This window comes from Giraffa tippelskirchi, chromosome 13, assembly GCF_054371585.1.
Source record: "Giraffa tippelskirchi isolate mGirTip1 chromosome 13, T2T-mGirTip1v1.2.pri, whole genome shotgun sequence".
Lineage (NCBI taxonomy): Eukaryota > Metazoa > Chordata > Mammalia > Artiodactyla > Giraffidae > Giraffa > Giraffa tippelskirchi.
The window spans coordinates 32,161,345-32,180,356 of NC_137287.1; the positions used below are offsets into that span (position 1 = coordinate 32,161,345).

Sequence of the window (19,012 nt, forward strand, 5' to 3'; positions counted from 1 at the left end):
GATCACAGAAAAGGCAAGAGAGTTCCAGAAAAACATCTATTTCTGCTTTATTGACTATGTCAAAGCCTTTGACTGTGTGGATCACAACAAACTGTGGAAAATTCTGAAAGAGATGGGAATACCACACCACCTTACCTGCTTCCTGAGAAATCTGTACACAGGTCAAGAAGTAACAGTTAGAACTGGACATTGAACAATGGACTGGTTCCAAACTGGGAAAGGAGTACATCAAGGTTGTATATTGTCACCCTGTTTATTTAACTTATATGCAGAGTACATCATGCGAAATGCTGGGCTGGATGAAGCATATGCTGGAATCAAGATTGCGTGAGAAATATCAATAACCTTAGATATGTAGATGACACCACCCTTATGGCACAAAGCGTAAAGGAACTGAAGAGCCTCTTGAGGAAAGTGAAAGAGGGCAGTGAAAAAGCTGGTTTAAACCTCACCATTCAAAAAACGAAGATCATGGCATCTGGTCCCATCACTTCATGGCAAATAGGTGGAAAAAAAACAATGGCAACAGTGACAGACTTTATTTTCTTGGGCTCCAAAATCACTGCATATGGTGACTGCAGCCGTGAAAATTAAAAGATGCTTGCTCCTCGGGAGAAAAGCTATGATCAACCTAGACAGCATATTAAAAAGCAGAAACATTTTGCCAACGAAAGTCTGTCTCGTCAAAGCTATGGTTTCTCCAGGAGTCATGTATGCATGTGAGAGCTGGACCATAAAGAAGGCTGAGCGCTGAAGAACTGATGCTTTTGAATTGTGGTGTTGGAGAAGACTCGAGAATCCCTTGGACTATAAGGAAGTCCAACCAGTGCATCCTAAAGGAAATCAGTCCTGAATATTCATTGGAAGGACTGATGCTCAAGTTCCAATACTTCGGCCACCTGAGGCAAAGAACTGACTCACTGGAAAAGATCCTGATGCTGGAAAGACTGAAGGAGCGAGGAGAAGTGGACGACAGAGGACGAGATGGGTTGGGTGGCATCACCGACTTGATGGACATGAGTTTGAGCAAGCTCTGGGAGTTGGTGATGGACAGGGAAGTTTGGCATGCTGCAGTGCATGGGGTCACAAAGAGTTGGACACGACTAAGACTGAACTGAACTGAAAAGTTAATCATTTCCCCAATGATCTGCCATACAATCTCCAACACAAATCACAAATATATCGATGTAGAAGTTTCCAGATACTGTTATACATCTCTATTCCATCATTTGCCAATATCACATTATCCTAATTACTGTAGTTTCATAATGTCCTGATGTCTGATGCCAAACTCCTTTTAGTTTTTTTCTCTGTTTAAAAGGTATCTTGACCTCTTAACCCACTGCATTTGTCTTACCATTTTAGAATTAAATCAACTAGTCAAGTTCCATAAAATTGCACACTATGAAACTGACTGATATTTTACTCTATAAATTAACTTGAACGAAAGTAACAGCAATTTCTTGGAGAAGGGAATGGCAACCCACTCCAGTATTCTTGCCTGGAGAATCCCAGGGATGGAGAAGCCTGGTGGGCTGCCGTCTATGGGGTCACACAGAGTCGGACACAACTGAAGCGACTTAGCAGCAGCAACAGCAATTTCTAATACTGCATCGTCCAAAGCATAAACATGGTACATTTCTTCAGTGAAGTCTTCTTTAGTATCTCAAAGTTTTGTAATTTCCTTCAGAGTTACATGCCTGATAATTGTATTTTTAGGTACTTGATATGTTTAATACTATTATGTTTAAAATTTTTTCATTTTCTAATTTTTTATATCTCGTATGTGTGCTAGTCATTCAGTTACGTGTCCAACTCTTTATGACCTCATGAACCGTGGCTTACCAGCCTCCTCCGTCTATGGAATTCTCAAGGCAAGAATACTGGAATGGGTAGCCATTCATTTCTCCAGGGGATCTTGCCATGAGGGATAGAATCTGGCTCTCCCACATTGCAGGCAGATTCTTTACTGTCTGAGCCATCAGGGAAGCCCATATTTGGTATATAAGAATACAACTGATTTCTTATATACTTGAGCTTAGCAATCGTGCTAAATTCTAATTAATCATAATAATTTATGTATAAGTTCCATTGGATTTTCTACATATATATAATATCCCAATCATCTCTGCAATAATATTTACTGTTCTCTTTTAATCTTTTATATTTTTCTTTTTTTTTGCATTAGCCAAGATATCAGTATAACATTAAAGTGGTAACAGCAGGCACCATTCTATTTTTATCTCAAAGGGAATATTTCCCATATTTCACTATCAGATTAGTTTTAGGGTTTTTATAGATACTGTTTATTAGATTAAGGAAGTTACCTCTTATTCCAAGTTTGCTAAGAATTTGTTTTTAATCATAAAACAGGTATTTTATTAAATCCTACATCTATTGTTAGCTGATGATGACGCTCCTAGCACATTACTTAAGTTAACTCGTTATTGTTAAACCAACATTACAGCATTCCTGGAACAAACTCAACTTTTATAGATTGTTGAATTTGGTTTACTGGTCTCTTGTTTAGGATAATTTGAATTATTTGTGGGTAAAAGTAAACTGTAATTTCCATCTCTGTAAAATTCTACAATTGATTTTATTATCAACATGTCAGAGTTAATACACTTTAGTATCTAGTCTCATGAAATGAACTGGAGAATAGTCCCTCTTATTTTTATATTTGGTATGGTTTGTTTAAAACTGGTATTGTTTCTTCCTTAAATGTTTTATGAAACTCACCACTCAACCTCACCTACTTACTTACCAGGGTCAAGTTGCACATTTCTTGTATACACCTATTCTCACACTCACCTTGGGCTGACAGTGCTGCCTCAAACAGTTTCATAAATTGTACATTCTGCCTTCATTATAGAGCATGGAAAGGTGAATTGTTCATATCATAGATATAAGCCACTGATAAATTTGGCATATCAGCCTATAAAATGTTATTTTAATGGTATCTTCACTTTTTCATTTCTATCAAAAGCATTTTATTTTTCTGTCACTTTATGAGTTTTAGCACAGGCATCAGTAAGTGGCAGCAATAAAGACTCACTGAAATGTGACTCCTTTCTTTGCCAACTAAATAAATGCCTTCTTCATAGCAGCTTCCTGATTCAAACTAAAACGCAGACCTCAATATCATGGAACATTAGGATTTCTTCTGAAGAGTAAAAACTGCATGTAAATGGCATAGATCTGAAACGCTTCTCTTCAACTTTATAGCATACTTGAGGATGCACAGTCATTTGGGGGAGAAAAGTGATATATTCTCCATTCATCGGCCATTATTTAACTCACTTATTTTTGGTTATATATTTTCCTCTTTTTAAAAGCTGAGGTATAATTTACCATATAAAAGCAAAACCATAGGATATTTTAAGGAGTGAAAATAAATAAGTAAATAAATAATATTATAAAGCTCAAAAACTGTTGAGAGTCACCAGTAAAAATAATTCATTAAAATTTCCCCACCCCTCTACCCTTGAACATCAATCCAGGCCAAGATCACCAATCAAGCTTCTCTGTTAAACTAAATTACTTCTTCCCTGCCCCAAATCTTTTATTAGACTAGACTGGAGATAAGGTGTGTCTCAGCTGCTTTGTGATCAATTAGATGAATAAGTTAGTCTATTCACTCTAATTTGACGTTATCGTGTACTATACACTTTCAACATGCAGGGAACTAATTTTGACACTTTTTTCCCTGTATTATTTTCCTAATTTTACACTTCTGTGTAATTTTTTAAAACCACTGTTTCATAGGGCCTTGATTCTTCTATGTGTAGAAGTGGAAACTACTAGAATGAATCCAGTTTATCACTCTGGTTGCCATATCAAAGATAGAAAGCATCACAGTGAAAAACCTGATTATCTAACCAATTCAATGTCTTATTTAGTACAGTTAAAACAACAATTAAACTTTCGGAGAACCTATTTCTTCATAATGGACAAAAATAGTTTTCATATAAATAGGAAACTTTAAGCTATTTTACGAGAGTTGAGAAAAAGAGTACGTGTGTTTACAAACACATTTAGATAAGCATTTAGATAAGCATCATGCATTTTTATAGAAATGCCTACCTTTCAGAAATAGCTCCATTATGTTCTCCTGACAAATTAATCTTTTCACTTGCTTTTTCTGAAGGGTTAGATGTTTCAGATTTCACAGTTTTCCTTTCCTGTGGACTATTAACTGACTCTGGATTCTTATCCAAATTCATCCTCTCTGAATTTGCAACCTGTTAATTGGGTGAGGAAAAAGCAGTTGAGGGGAGGGTTACCAACTGTGGTCTTCCACACAAAATTGATAGGTTAAAATTTCACTTGGAAATTGTTCTCAAAATATTTTTGCATACATATGGTAAAACAAATTATATGTGTATCAATGGCTGATGACCATGATTGCAGTTACTCTACCAAAATGAATTTTTAAAAAATACTTCAAAGAAATAAAAATCATGACAACATGAAGCAACTTCTTTGCTTTAAGAGAAGGAAAAACAAATATCTAAGTACTTAAGACACAGAAGAATGAAGAAGATATTTTATTCCTATTATACTGAATTTTAGGAATTAATAAACATTTGGTTTTAACAAAGAAAATTTTATTTTTTATACTTATAGTAATAAAGTGAAGACCAGAAATGAACAAATTTTCCAACTTGCTCTTCTCTAGTTGATGAGTTTTGGATAGTCTAATAATTTCCCAAATCAAATACTGGTTCCTTTTTGCTAAACAGTTTCTCCTTCAATTTATCTCTTCTCTCTCACATTTTACTGTAACAAGCAAGAAACCAAGCCAAACTTTCAACACTTTGCTCAAAAATCTCAACAGCCTAATAAAAATACAAGCTTATCACTTACAAATTCTGCTTTCCATGTTATATCACTGTAGGTCACATTTCAGCTAAGCTGTCTGCCACAATGTAACAAGAACCCCCTCCTCCCCAATTTCCAATAATATGTTCCTTATTTGAGTCATCACAGACAGTGCTTTTAAATGTCCATATTTCTACCAACAGTCTGTTTATGAAGATTTAGGTATTTTCTTAAAATATAAATATATATATATATAATATAAATATAAAACATAAAATCTAAGATGTTCCTCATTTCCTCCTGAGCCCTTATTTGCAGACTTTAATATCAATATTTCTACTAAGTCTATTCAAGGCAATTCAAGCTTTTGAAAAATCATGCTCCTCAATATTCCTCCAGCCTCTACCATTCCAAATCCACTTTCACATTTTTAGGTATTTGTTACACAGCACACCATATTTCCTGGTACCACATCCTGTATTAGTTTTTGGAGGCTGTGATAACAAATTACCACAAACTAGGTGTTTTAAAACAACAGAAATTTATTCTATCACACTTCTGAAGGCCAGAAGTCTGAAACTGGTTTTATTAAGATCAAGTTGTTAGCAGGGCTGGATCCCTTCTGGAGGCTTCAGGAGAGAATCCATTTCCTTTTTTCCAGTTTCTAGGAGCTGCCAGCATTCCTTAGCTTGTAGCCCTTGCCTCCATCTTCAGTGCAATCATACAACCTCTGCTTTCATTGTCCCATCTCTATTTTCTGTCTTTAACCTTCAGTCCATTTTATAAGGACTCCCGTGATCATATTGAGCCCACTAGGATAATCTTACCATTTATAAGCTTCTTTTAAGTACATTAAGTAATATACTCACAGGTTCTGGGGATTAGATCAGGACATCTTTTGGGAGCCATGATTCACCACTATCAACCATCTTGATACAATTAGCACAGATGTGAAACTTATAGAATATTACACCCAATATTCTTTTCAAGTGTACATGGAACATTCACCAGAGGAAAGCATACCTTGGGCATAAACTAAGTGTCAATAACTCAAGATTGAAATTTTATCTAGTATGTTCTTTGACCAAAACAGATATCAATAAAATTAAGATAGCTAGAAATGTCTGAAAATTAAACATATACTTCTAAATAATTCACAGATCAAAGAACAATACCACAAGAGAAATAAGAAATTATTTTGAACTAATGGAAAACAAAAATACAGTATAATACACATTATTATTATACTCTCTACACTGAGAAGTACATAATATAAGCGCTAAGAGGATGCTTAGAAAAAGCAGTGCTTAGAAGAAAACTTGTATCTTTACATATTTTCTAGCAGAAAAAAAGGTTAAAAATTTAAGCTCTTTCTCTCTTAAGAAGCTGGAAAAAGAAAAAATTACATCCAAAATAAGACTGATAAAAAAAAAAAGAAAACATGGTTTATACAACTAACAGAAATGAAAGAGTATTTCACTACAGATTTACAAATATTAAAATGACAAGGGAATTTTATCAATAACTTTATGCCAACAAAACCAACAACGTAGATAAAATGGACAAATTCCTTGCTAAGATAACTTATAAAACTAATACAAAAGATAAAACAGAAAAATCTTAATTGCTTTATGTTATTAAAGAATTGCATTTTGAGGAAAAAGTCTTATAAGAAAACTTCTGGCCCAGATGGTTTTCAGAGGTGGATTTTGTCAAATATCTGAAGAAATAATAAAAATCTTACACAAACTTTCAGAAAACAGGGAAGAAAATGCTTTGTAATTGAGTTATTGAGGCTAGTACATATATGATACTAAAGGGAATAAAGACAGAAGAAAAAAATTCAGTGAATGTATACTTAAGATTATTTAAAATTTTCTATAAAAACTATAAATAGATACTAAACTCTATTTAATGACACTCATGTTAATAAGATATTTTGAAAGTGAACACTGCAAAGTGTATTTTGATACAAAATACATTAGTACTAATGAATCGACCAAACATAAAGATGGCTTGGGTGATGAGTAGAATGACAGATACATGACAAATATAAATATATTCAAATAATAAAGGTAGAAGTTAGACATTGACTATACAAGCATTCACCGTAAAATTCTTTTAGCTTTTCTGTGTATGTTTGAAATTTTTCATCCTGATAAAATGACAGAGAGGGAGGCAGTGTAGGTGATCACAAATCACCTCTACTCATTTTATAAAAGAAATACAAGTGGCATTACTTTTGGCTACTTGAGGGTATCTTCTCCAGTCACAGGAATATTCTTAAGTAGAAATTTATTATCTTTTAAACCCATGTCTTCATCTGGAAGTATATTCTGTTCTTACAATCCAACTACTTATAATGTTGGTCAAGCAAGTTATTAAAACTCCTATACATTTATACCAACCTTACAAGTTGTACTGTTGGATACCACGTTTGGTTCCACACAATGCCTTTGAGGTAACAACACCGCTTTAAAACGTCTTTGAAGTTTTCCTATTTTTGCCTAGAAGAAAAAAACAAATAAATACAAAACCGGAGTATGAAAAAATATATCATATAGAGATGGCGAGAAAACTATTCGCCATGTAGTTTTGTGAGACTTAGTTCAGTTCAGTCACTCAGTCGTGTCCAACTCTTTGCGACCCCAGGAACTGCAGCACACCAGGCCTCCCTGTGCATCACCAAGCCTCCCTGTCCATCACCAACTCCCCGAGTTTACCCAAACCCATGTCCATCGAATCAGTGATGCCATGAAACCATCTCATCCTCTGCTGTCCCCTTCTCCTCCTGCCCCCAATCCTACCCAGCATTAGGGTCTTTTCCAATGAGGCAACTCTTCGCATGAGGTGGCCAAAGTATTGGAGTTTCAGCTTCAACATCAGTCCTTCCAATGAACACCCAGGACTGATCTCCTTTAAGATGGACTGGTTGGATCACCTTGCAGTCCATGGGACTCTCAAGAGTCTTCTCCAACACCACAGTTCAGAAGCATCAATTCTGCAGCGCTCAGCTTTCTTCACCGTCCAACTCTCACATCCATACATGACCACTGGAAAAACCATAGCCTTGACTAGACGGACTTTTGTTGGCAAAGTAATGTCTCTGCTTTTAAATATGCTATCTAGGTTGGCCATAACCTTCCTTCCAAGGAGTAAGCGTCTTTTAATTTCATGGCTGCAATCACCATCCGTCTAGTCAAGGCTATGGTTTTTCCAGTGGTCATGTATGGATGTGAGAGTTGGACGGTGAAGAAAGCTGAGTGCCGAAGAATTGATGCTTCTGAACTGTGGTGTTGGAGAAGACTCTTGAGAGTCCCTTAGACTGCAAGGAGATCCAACCAGTCCATCCTAAAGGAGATCAGTCCTGGGTGTTCATTGGAAGGACTGATGTTGAAGCTGAAACTTCAATACTTTGGCCACCTCATGCGAAGAGTTGACTCACTGGAAAAGACCCTAATGCTGGATAGGATTGGGGGCAAGAGGAGAAGGGGACGACAGAGGATGAGATGGTTGGATGGGATCATTGACTCGATGGACATGGGTTTGGGTAGACTCCAGGAGTTGGTGATGGACAGAAAGGCCTGGTGTGCTGCAATTCATGGGGTCACAAAGAGTCGGACACGACTGAGCGACTAAACTGAACTGAACTGACTAGACGGACCTTTGTTGGCAAAGTAATGTCTCTGCTTTTTAATATGCTATCTAGGTTGGCCATAACCTTCCTCCCAAGGAGTAAGCGTCTTTTAATTTCATGGCTGCAATCACCATCAGCAGTGATTTTGGAGCCCCAAAAAATAAAGTCTGACACTGTTTTCACTGTTTCCCCATCTTTTTCCCATGAAGTGATGGGACCAGATGCCATGATCTTAGTTTTCTGAACGTTGAGCTTTAAGCCAACTTTTTCACTCTCCTCTTTCACTCTCATCAAGAGGCTCTTTAGTTCTTCTTCACTTTCTGCCATAAGGGTGGTGTCACCTATATCTGAGGTTATTGCTATTTCTCCCGGCAATCTTGATTCCAGCTTGTGTTTCTTCCAGCCCAGCGTTTCTCATGATGTACTCTGCATAGAAGTTAAATAAGCAGGGTGACAATGTACAGCCTTGACGTACTCCTTTTCCTATTTGGAACCAGTGTATTGTTCCATGTCCAGCTCTAACCGTTGCTGCCTGACCTGCATACAGGTTTCTCAAGAGACAGGTCAGATGGTCTGGTATTCCCATCTCTTTCAGAACCTTCCACAGTTTATTGTGATCCACACAGTCAAAGGCTTTGGCATAGTCAGTAAAGCAGAAATAGATGTTTTTCTGGAACTCTCATGCTCTTTTGATGATCCAGTGGATGTTGGCAATTTGATCTCTGGTTCCTCTGCCTTTTCTAAAACCAGCCTGAACATCTGGAAGTTCACGGTTCACATATTGCTGAAGCCTGGCTTGGAGAATTTTGAGCATTACTTTACTAGCGTGGGAGATGAGTGCAATTGTGTGGTAGTTTGAGCATTCTTTGGCATTGCCTTTCTTTGGGATTGGAACGAAAACTGACCTTTTCCAGTCCTGTGGCCACTGCTGTGTTTTCCAGATTTGCTGGCATATCGAGTGCAGCACTTTCACAGCATCATCTTTCAGGATTTGAAATAGCTCAACTGGAATTCCATCACCTCCACTAGCTTTGTTCATAGTGATGCTTTCAAAGGCCCATTTGACTTCACATTCCAGGATGTCCGGCTCTAGGTGAGTGATCACACCATCGTGATTATCTGGGTCATGAAGATCTTTTTTGTACAGTTCTTCTGTGTATTCTTGCCACCTCTTCTTAATATCTTCTGCTTCTGTTAGGTCCATACCATTTCTGTCCTTTATTGAGCCCATCTTTGCATGAAATGTTCCCTTGGCATCTCTTAATTTTTTTGAAGAGATCTCCAGTCTTTCCCATTCTGTTGTTTTCCTCTATTTCTTTGCACTGATCACTGAGGAAGGCTTTCTTATCTCTCCTTGCTATTTGGAACTCTGCATTCAGCTGCTTATATCTTTCCTTTTCTCCTTTGTTTTTCGCTTCTCTTCTTTTCCCAGCTATTTGTAAGGCCTCCTCGGACAGCCATTTTGCTTTTTTGCATTTCTTTTCCATGGGGATGGTCTTGATCCCTGTCTTCTGTACAATGTCACGAACCTCCATCCATAGTTCATCAGGCACTCTGTCTATCAGATCTAGTCCCTTACATCTATTTCTCACTTCCACTGTATAATCATAAGGGATTTGATTTAGGTCATACCTGAATGGTCTAGTGGTTTTCCCTACTTTCTTCAATTTAAGTCTGAATTTGGCAATAAGGAGTTCATGATCTGAGCCGCAGTCTGCTCCCGGTCTTGTTTTTGCTGTATAGAGCTTCTCCATCTTTGGCTGCAAAGAATGTAATCAATCTGATTTTGGTGTTGACCATCTGGTGATGTCCATGTGTAGAGTCTTCTCTTGTGTTGTTGGAAGGCATCCACCAAATATGAGAAATTCTTATGTAAGGCAAACATTTAAATCAGGTTTGACTCTAGTGTAAGATGTCCAAGAATGGAAGATTAAAAAAGAAAATAAAACTTCTAATTAGTTCACCATGAAATTAATGGTGATAGAAATACCAATCAACAAGTAACCCTAGAAGAGTAAAATAAAACAAAAAGAAACCTAAAGAAAGCCTGAAACAGGTTATACAAACTCTAACACAGAATGTATTTTTGAATTGACACTGAATGGCTGATAGTTCTACAAGTATTTCTCAAGGACCAAAACAGCTGAGGTATAATAAATTATATGTATAGTATTAATATATCAGGTTGTGGCCAGGGATCAGATTTCAGCCTACCTTTATTTTCCTTTCCTAACATGTACATCATTAAATTCTACTTTTTAAAAGGACTCAAATGAAACCAAATGATATTAGAAACTTACGAAGAGCTCATCTGCTATTGCTTCATGTTTATTCTTGCACTGTGTCTTCCCAATGCGTTCAGTCAATTCTCTCAGTTTGTTATCAAATAGTTTGTAATTTATACTATAGATCTCCTGTCGAACCAAATGCCTGACCTAGAATTTAAAAATAAAAAAACACCCCATGTTTTAAATTTAAAAGCAATTTATTTCTACTTCTTGAAAACAGCTTTGCTTTTTTCTAGGTTTACTGTAACTAGTAAAATGTACTTTATTTATATATTTGTATATCAGTAAGTTTTATAAAAGTTAAAAATCAAATTCATCAGAACACATCTAACAATATATGAATAAGTTAGAAATTGTTTATTCTCCCAATACTAATTTTAGTTTCCTACAGTTTCAGTTGAATTCCATAATACAAAAGCCAATTTAGTCCCATTTATATATATTTTGGATGACCATAACTGAAACTTAGTACTCTATGAAAAGAGACTGTACTTATCTCAAATGGCTGGTTGATCTGTAGCAGATATAAAGCAAATTATGAAAATTGGAGCCTTGACCCTGTCATTAACAAGCTATATGACCTTTAGGAAGTCACAACACCTCTGAGCTTCATTTGCCCTATCCACAAAGGATAGATGTCATACAGTGTTGAAAAAGGGATGCTCGTAGGATTTTCATAAGAACATAAAACGATAATATGCATAAGAGCTCTGTAAAATGGAAAACACTGAATTGAGAGAAAGGACATAAATATGCAAAATAATCTCCTTACATAGTTTTATTTGGGGGGTGGGGATGGGGAGTAGGGAAGACTTTCTTATTGTTAAAATTGCAAGATACTAGTGACAATTATCGGTGAAGTCAATGGCACCCCACTCCAGTACTCTTGCCTGGAAAACCCCATGGACGGAGGAGCCTGGTAGGCTACAGTCCATGGGGTCGCTAAGAGTCGGACACGACTGAGCGACTTCACTTTCACTTTTCACTATCATGCATTGGAGAAGGAAATGGCAACCCACTCCAGTATTCTTGCCTGGAGAATCCTGGGGACGGCGGAGCCTGGTGAGCTGCCGTCTATGGGGTCGCACAGAGTCGGACACGACTGAAGCGACTTAGCATAGCATAGCATAGCATAGTGACAATTATGTGACTAATGTTATCTGGCATAATGCATGCTATTCTATCAGATTATAGTAGTTAGCACATGAAGCACTAATAAATTTCATTATCTGGCTTGTTTTCAGAAAACAGACTGGCCTATTTTCAGGGAGCATAATTAATCTCAATGCCCAGGAAAATGAACAGCTCTGCTGAGCCATACGTTCAGAAATATTCACTACAGGTGTTTGCTCAATGTATATGCTCCTTTAAGCAACTCTCACAACTGAGTAGTTACTCTCTTTTAGCACAAAACCTGTCATGATATAATTAAGGTACTTATTAGTAATATTTATATCTTCCCCTAATATCTTATAACTTGGGGTTCAAAATTAGAACAGTTTCTATGTTAAATTCATTTATACTGATGTCACTTGGATGACTAGTCATTATCAGTAATTTTGATTATTCGCAAGGTTTTTCCTTCTCACTCCCAACTGTTCTTGCTCCTCAAAATTACTGTCTACTCTATTTCTTCTGTAGTGCTTCATTAACATTTCTTCAGTGATTTCTTAACATTATTAGACATGATTATCACTTGTATTCTTACAATTTTTGAATATCTGATTAAATTAACTGCTTAAAATAAATGTATTATATAAGTAAATGCTCAGAAACTCATATTATTTTTACTGACAGCCGTTACCTATCAACCCATGTATGGTTTTTATGCATTACTGCATGCTTGCCAGTTCACTGACTAAGGTCAATATGTGAAGCTCATACCTCAGTGAAATTTTGGAAAAACATGTCCGTTCTGTATACGGAAATACTGTTTTGCTAAGAAGCAAAAGGAACACAGTGTTCGTCAAACTTCCCTGGTAAGGAAGAATCACATGGAATACTTGTTAAAAATTACAAATTCTTAGGCTCTAACCTGGATTCATCAAACAATTTCCTGGAAAGGGGCCTGGAAAGTTGTATATTTAACAGGCACCACTAATGATTCTCATCAAGTAAGTTTGAGAAAAAAGAAGCTTAAAACAATTATTAGTGAGCTCAATTTAAAATAAACACAATTTAAACAAGTACTCTTGATGATTCAGAGGAAGGCAAACACTTAAAACTTCGTTACTTTGGACTAACTGCCCATTAAGGCATGATTCCTATGGCGTAGCAGAGACATTCGTTCTCATTTAGTGGTGACATTCTTCATACAGAAGGAGGGCACAATAACCTCCACCAAATACCTCATAAATGTCTTCTACTGATGGTAATGTGACTAAAATTATGGAATCAGATGAAGTCCTAGCTACAATTTACATATGGCAGGCAAAGTGGCCTAAATATTAAAGAAAGACTGGCAATTATGTATCCTATCTGACTCAACAAACCTACAATGGTGCATAGGGTGAATAACTTCAGAGTTCAGAAGAAAACCCCTGTCTACTTCAGTAGTTTAATTGGAATACACCAGGACAAGATCCTTCTGAAACCTCAAAAGATGAGTCAACAGCTTTCGGACTCTCTCAGTAGGTAAGAACAACGTCAGAATGGGAAGCTCTACTCGACTGGGATTCAAATAATGAAAACAAACAGATGTGGTTCAGGGAACCAACTGTTTAGACAGGAATCAAAATATCAAATGAGTGAGAGTTAGCTACCGGGAGACAGATAAAAGGAATTAGCTAAAAACCTTTGTCTCTGGACAATGCAAGAAACTTCTGGTGGCAGTGGCTAGGGAGGATAACAAACTGTATTCTCTAAACCTCAATGGAAAAGACCGTATTCTGTGGCAATGTGGACCAACTATTTTGTGAGGCAGATAACAGCAGTGAATGAAACTCTGACTTTTCCATGCCAGAAAAATTAAAATGTTCAAAGAATAAATTTTGTCTTTATATGTCCACATCAGAACTTATTTCTGAATTCAGCTACTAACTCACTGGGAATAACACATCTGCAATCCCCAACCTCTTAAGATATATCCATGCAAAAGACGCGGGTTGGATCCCTGGGTCAGGAAGATCCCCGGAATAGGAAATGGCAACTCATTTCAGTATTCTTGCCTGGGAAATCCCACGGACAGAGGAGCCTGGTGGGCTACAACTCATGGAGCTACAAACGGTTGGATATGACTGAGAGACTGAGCATGCGTGCACATGTGCACGTACACACACACACGCTTAACATAATTCTGCTACCTCATTCTTGCAAACAACAGAATATTTACGTATTTTTTATAATGTCTTCTTTGTCTTGCAGAAGAAATTAAGAGGTAGAAAGGGTGAAAGTGTTGCCTCACCTTTTAAGCTGATTCTGTGAGTCTTTCAAAAGGTTTCCATTTATTATGCAAATATATATTCATATAATATATAACTACGTAATTGTAATGGGCTGTTTTAGAAACAGTAGTGTTTTCGTTTCTGAAACAGTAGGATAGTTTGGATTGAGACATTTTGATCCATCATAGCTAATAACAGACATTAATCTATCACATAATGACTTTTAGTTGTAGCATTTCAGTGGTAATAAAATAGCAAAACATGACCATCAAAACAAGTCCTGATACAGGACTGACTAAATTTGAAGCTCATTATACTCAAACTCAGAGTAAATCAGACATGTATAGAAACTGTAGTACAATGAGATGAAATAGGGCAAAAAGAAAAGAAAAAGTGCATTTAATGATGCCAGAAAAGCAAAATGTCAGATAATGCAACATATCTGTATAAACTTGGAAATGAGGGCAAGTGAACCTGAATGTAGCAGGACTTTACAATGCAAGTCTGGGCTGCCTGACTCTATGAAGTATCAACTGTGATAACAAACAGCTATAGCTGGAGATCAAAAAATCCCATGACCACTACAAGAGAGACAGAATTGTTCACAAAGCTCAAGGTCATGTAGTACCTGACTTGAAAGATTTGAGCAAAATACTGACCGAAAAGCCTATTCTCTATTAATACCACAGCTCTCTCCCTTCACATGATTCTCTAGCCTTCTCTCTGTAAAGGACCATTTTCAAGGATCTAGAGATGTGATGTTAACAATTATTTTTTCCTAATACCTCCACCTGCTAATTCAGTTTTCATGTACTAATCCTTCATCATGAAAGTTATCTGTACTCACTGTGTAGATCAATTAACTTTTACTACCTTTTACTCGTCAAAAGTAAGCTTCTGAAGCAAATATTTAACCCCAATATTTTACCTGTTCCAGCAATGCTGTTTGCTTTTCCAGAGCTACAGAAATATTTTCATTAATTTGCTCTGAAGGTTTCACACGCTTAACATTTTCTTTGTTTTCTGAAAAGGTCCTCTTCTTTTGATTATGGCCTTGGGAAGATGAAAAGATCAGAGATAAAAATATCCCTTCTAATGAAAAAAAACAGGGGGATTTTCTAATTTAGGGACCCCTAAGCAAATTTAAAAACTAAAATGTGACCATGGGAGAATTTTTTAGAAAATGTAATTGTATAAAAAATTCCAACAAATTAAAAAAAAAAAATCTTAGTACTGGTCTGGGATACACTTTCCTCCCATCTTAATACACACTTAATGCTTATTTAATAATAATTGAATAAATTACAGCATTAGATCTTCTATTTACAGTTGAGTGGTCTTACATTATTTTTATAGTTATTTAGGCAGTCCAACACATTTTTAATAGGTGACCCTACTATTACTTTTAAGCAATTTAAAATTCACCTTGTTAAATGATTACTCTGTAGCCTAGACAAGAAAACAAATATATTTCTCCTATGAAATCATTTTTTTCTTGTATTTCATTAAGCTATAAAACACCCTTTTAATAAAATTTACTTGTGCTATTTTAATGATTTTATAATTCTAAAACTTCATTGGTTAATTATTTGATGTATTTCTTACACTACATACACACAAACCTGTATGCATATGTATGCTTATTATCTATCAGCTTATACTTGGCATGTGATATATAGGTCAATTCTATGGAAAGAAATGGGTTCATCAACTATTTTTAAAACCCACTCTCTCAACTAGCCTTCTTATTAATAAAACTCCAAAAACAGAAAAGGTGTCAATGAAGCAAACAATTTCTACAAACCACTTTTTAATCCTGTTGTACTTTCAAAGGAAAGTGATAGATTCCTTCTTTGCCAGAACTTACTTCCCTTTGGAGACAGAGGATACCATTCCCCATCACTGCCAAGAATGGTTTAAAAACAAGATACTCTGAAATAATTATTGTCATCATTTACTGTTTTCCTGTCTATAAGGATTCTACTGTATCTATATCTGAGATAATGAAATCCCCCCCAAGCAAAGTAACTATTTTAATTTCTCCAAGAGATATATAAGTATTCACTTACTGTTACTACTATCAGTGTCAAGTGAAGACAGCCACTTTGTGTCTATATTTTCACAACTTAAAATGCTGGAAAGACAGGTTCTATAGGATTCTTCACTTTTCAAAATGTCATCAGCACAGTTACTTGAAATGACTGAATTCACCAACTTAGGTATTTTATCAGCAGGCACAAAAGGGTCATCTGAACTGAAAATTAAAATGTCACTTTGCTTTTTATCATATAACTCAGCACTGGAATTTGCTTCTAAATAGGAAACTATCTTGTCAATTCTCTTATCATCCAAGGAATTTGTTTTTGTAGACTCTGGAATTTGAACTATACCACTCAATACACTGGATAAATGGCAAATGGATTTCAGATTACAATCTTCTTCATGTTCGAAAAAGGATCTTGTTACACTTGCCTGACATCCAAAATGATTTTCAGAAGTATTTTGTGGATCTTTTGCCTTCTGTATAAAGAGTTTCCTGGGAAATTCTACTGTTTTACTTGGCTTTTCATAAGGGTACACAACTTGTTCTTCTGTGTATTCCAATCTTGTTTCCGAATCAATAATTTCTAGTGGTTTTATTAAATTCTGAGAAAATTCTTTACTTTTTGGTTCACATACTGAATTTTTGATGGAGTTCAATGAGGAAGCATCATTTTCAGAATGTCTACATTTGCTACTTATGACATCAGTACTTGAATTCTGATTACCACTTGATACATTATTCTCAATTGCTGCTGTTCTTAGTGCTTCAACATTCCTTGACTTAGTCAGGATCTCTACTTGCTTCCGGCAACTTACAGGCATTGTTTTTTTGGCTTTTAAAATCTTCCGTTTACTTCTATCTGGACTTGCCATCTTTCATATCCTGGAATGTAAAAGACCATAGTTGAATGCACTTCTCTAACAGACAAAAGCTAATATTTATTTACAATATTAAAATAATGTTGCGACTATGTGCCAGATATAGATAATTATTTTTATTGAAAATTATATCCATTTTCATCTGTGTCACTGATAATTAAACATTGTTCTATAACTAACTATACAAAGTCAAAATTTATACTGCCAGTAAGCCTTTATTTGATACCAAGTCTGATCATTTATCAGGCCACTTTTTGTTATGACACCTCACTACTATAACCATTGAGTTCTAATTTAAATAATCCAAGCAGGCCATACTTGAAACATTTTTTCATAAAAACAGATAAACAATGTTTTATATGGGCTATTCCATTTTCTATATCACGTGGCACCTTTATTAAAGCCTTCCTAATATTCCAATTTCCAAATTAATGGTACTGCGAGAGCTGATTCCCAACAGTTATCAGTATGAAATGAGCACTAAGATACACAACATGATGCTAGTTCAAATCAGAAAAGCAAGTTAGGTTTCAATACTTTCTTAATCCTGAATTATTTCTGTTAAATAAAAATCTACTACATAGCAGGGAAAAACAGTATTTATCTGTATTTCTCATTATTCACATTAAGTCCAATCTAAACCATAGATAGGTAAATGGTTTAGAAGAAAACTGCCAAATCACAAGGCAAATATAAATAAAACAACTATATAATAGATGGTAGACCAGTTACCTAACAAACTATAAAGCACACTTACTAAACTCAAAGACAGAGTCTAAGACTTTTCAAGGTACAAATAACCCAGTGGGGCGGGGTAAGGTCCATGGGATTGCAGAGACTTGGACACAACTTAGCAACTAAACAACAACAACAAACCCAGTCAAAGTCACCTGAATAATTTTTTGATTTATCCTTATCTATTTTCTTACTTGAAGCTTTCATTGATTATATATATACTTTTCATTCAATATATCATTTGATCAGGAACAATTCCAGGTTTTTTGAGACCTGAAGGCTGAGTGAATCTTACTTAAAGAAGGAGAAAAAACCCCACAAATTCAAATTTCAAAAATCTGTCACGCATACTTCAAAATCAGAAAATCCAGAAAAATAGCACACTTTCATTAAGGGCCTGATACAAGACAGAATTCTACTTTCCCTATTTGACTATATATTTGATTGCCTCTTTATGAATACAGTTTTTGTAATATTCACCATTGAGAAAATGGAGAAACCAAGTTTCTTCTAGAGCGAGGTTGATCAATTTTTACTTCTTTTATTTTGGGTGTGTTTTTTTTTTTCTTTTCCAAACTTTTTTACTGAGCATAATACCTAGGAAAGGTGCACATATCATGTGTACACAGTTAAAAGAATTTTCACAAACTGAATACAACCCTTTAACTAGAATCTAGATTAAAAAGAGAAAGATTCATAGGTTCATCAGTTACAACAAATACACCACTCTGGTAGGGGATATTCATAATGGCAGAGGTTATACATGTATAGAGCAAGGGATCTAGGAGAAATCTATTATTTTCCTCTTAATTTTGCTGTGAGTCTAAAACCACTCTTCAAAAAAGTTAAAGAAATAAAAGAATAAAAAAATCAATAATTTCAGTCCCCCAGAAGTCCCCTCATACTTCTCCTTCTAGTCACTGGCTCCCCCTCTCCCAGGGGTAATCACTAGCCTGCAATCTAACAGCATAGATGAATTTAAGCCACTTTTTATATTTTATATAAATGAAATTACACAACAAGCACTTTTTAGTGTCTGGCTTCTTTCACTCTTCCTTATGTTTCTGAGATTCATGCATGTTCTGTTTAATTGTAGATCATTCTTCCTCATTGCTGTACAGTAGTCTATCACTTGAATATGCCACAATTTGACCATCTGTTCTGGGCTGATTAATTTTAAACCAAAAATCAGGATGTATACAACAATCAACTTCATCTAAAAA

At 35.7% G+C, this 19,012-nt stretch overlaps 1 protein-coding gene across 39 annotated transcripts in view; it reads right to left on the reverse strand.

The window, feature by feature from the left end:
- ATF7IP2 (activating transcription factor 7 interacting protein 2) overlaps window positions 1-19,012 on the reverse strand; it is a 69,980-nt gene that overhangs the window by 33,911 nt on the left and 17,057 nt on the right. For 32 of the 39 annotated variants that reach the window (XM_081559255.1, XM_081559241.1, XM_081559232.1 and 29 more), the window contains 5 exons: window positions 16,202-17,058; window positions 15,061-15,185; window positions 10,762-10,896; window positions 7,233-7,331; window positions 4,087-4,244 (listed from right to left, as the gene is read on the reverse strand). In XM_081559255.1, coding sequence (XP_081415381.1) covers window positions 4,087-4,244; window positions 7,233-7,331; window positions 10,762-10,896; window positions 15,061-15,185; window positions 16,202-17,048 — 1,364 coding nt within the window. In that variant the 5' untranslated portion in view covers window positions 17,049-17,058. Of the gene's footprint in view, window positions 1-4,086; window positions 4,245-7,232; window positions 7,332-10,761; window positions 10,897-15,060; window positions 15,186-16,201; window positions 17,059-18,269; window positions 18,387-19,012 lie in introns of all 39 variants that reach the window. The other 7 variants (XM_081559273.1, XM_081559250.1, XM_081559269.1 and 4 more) reach the window with 1 other exon arrangement.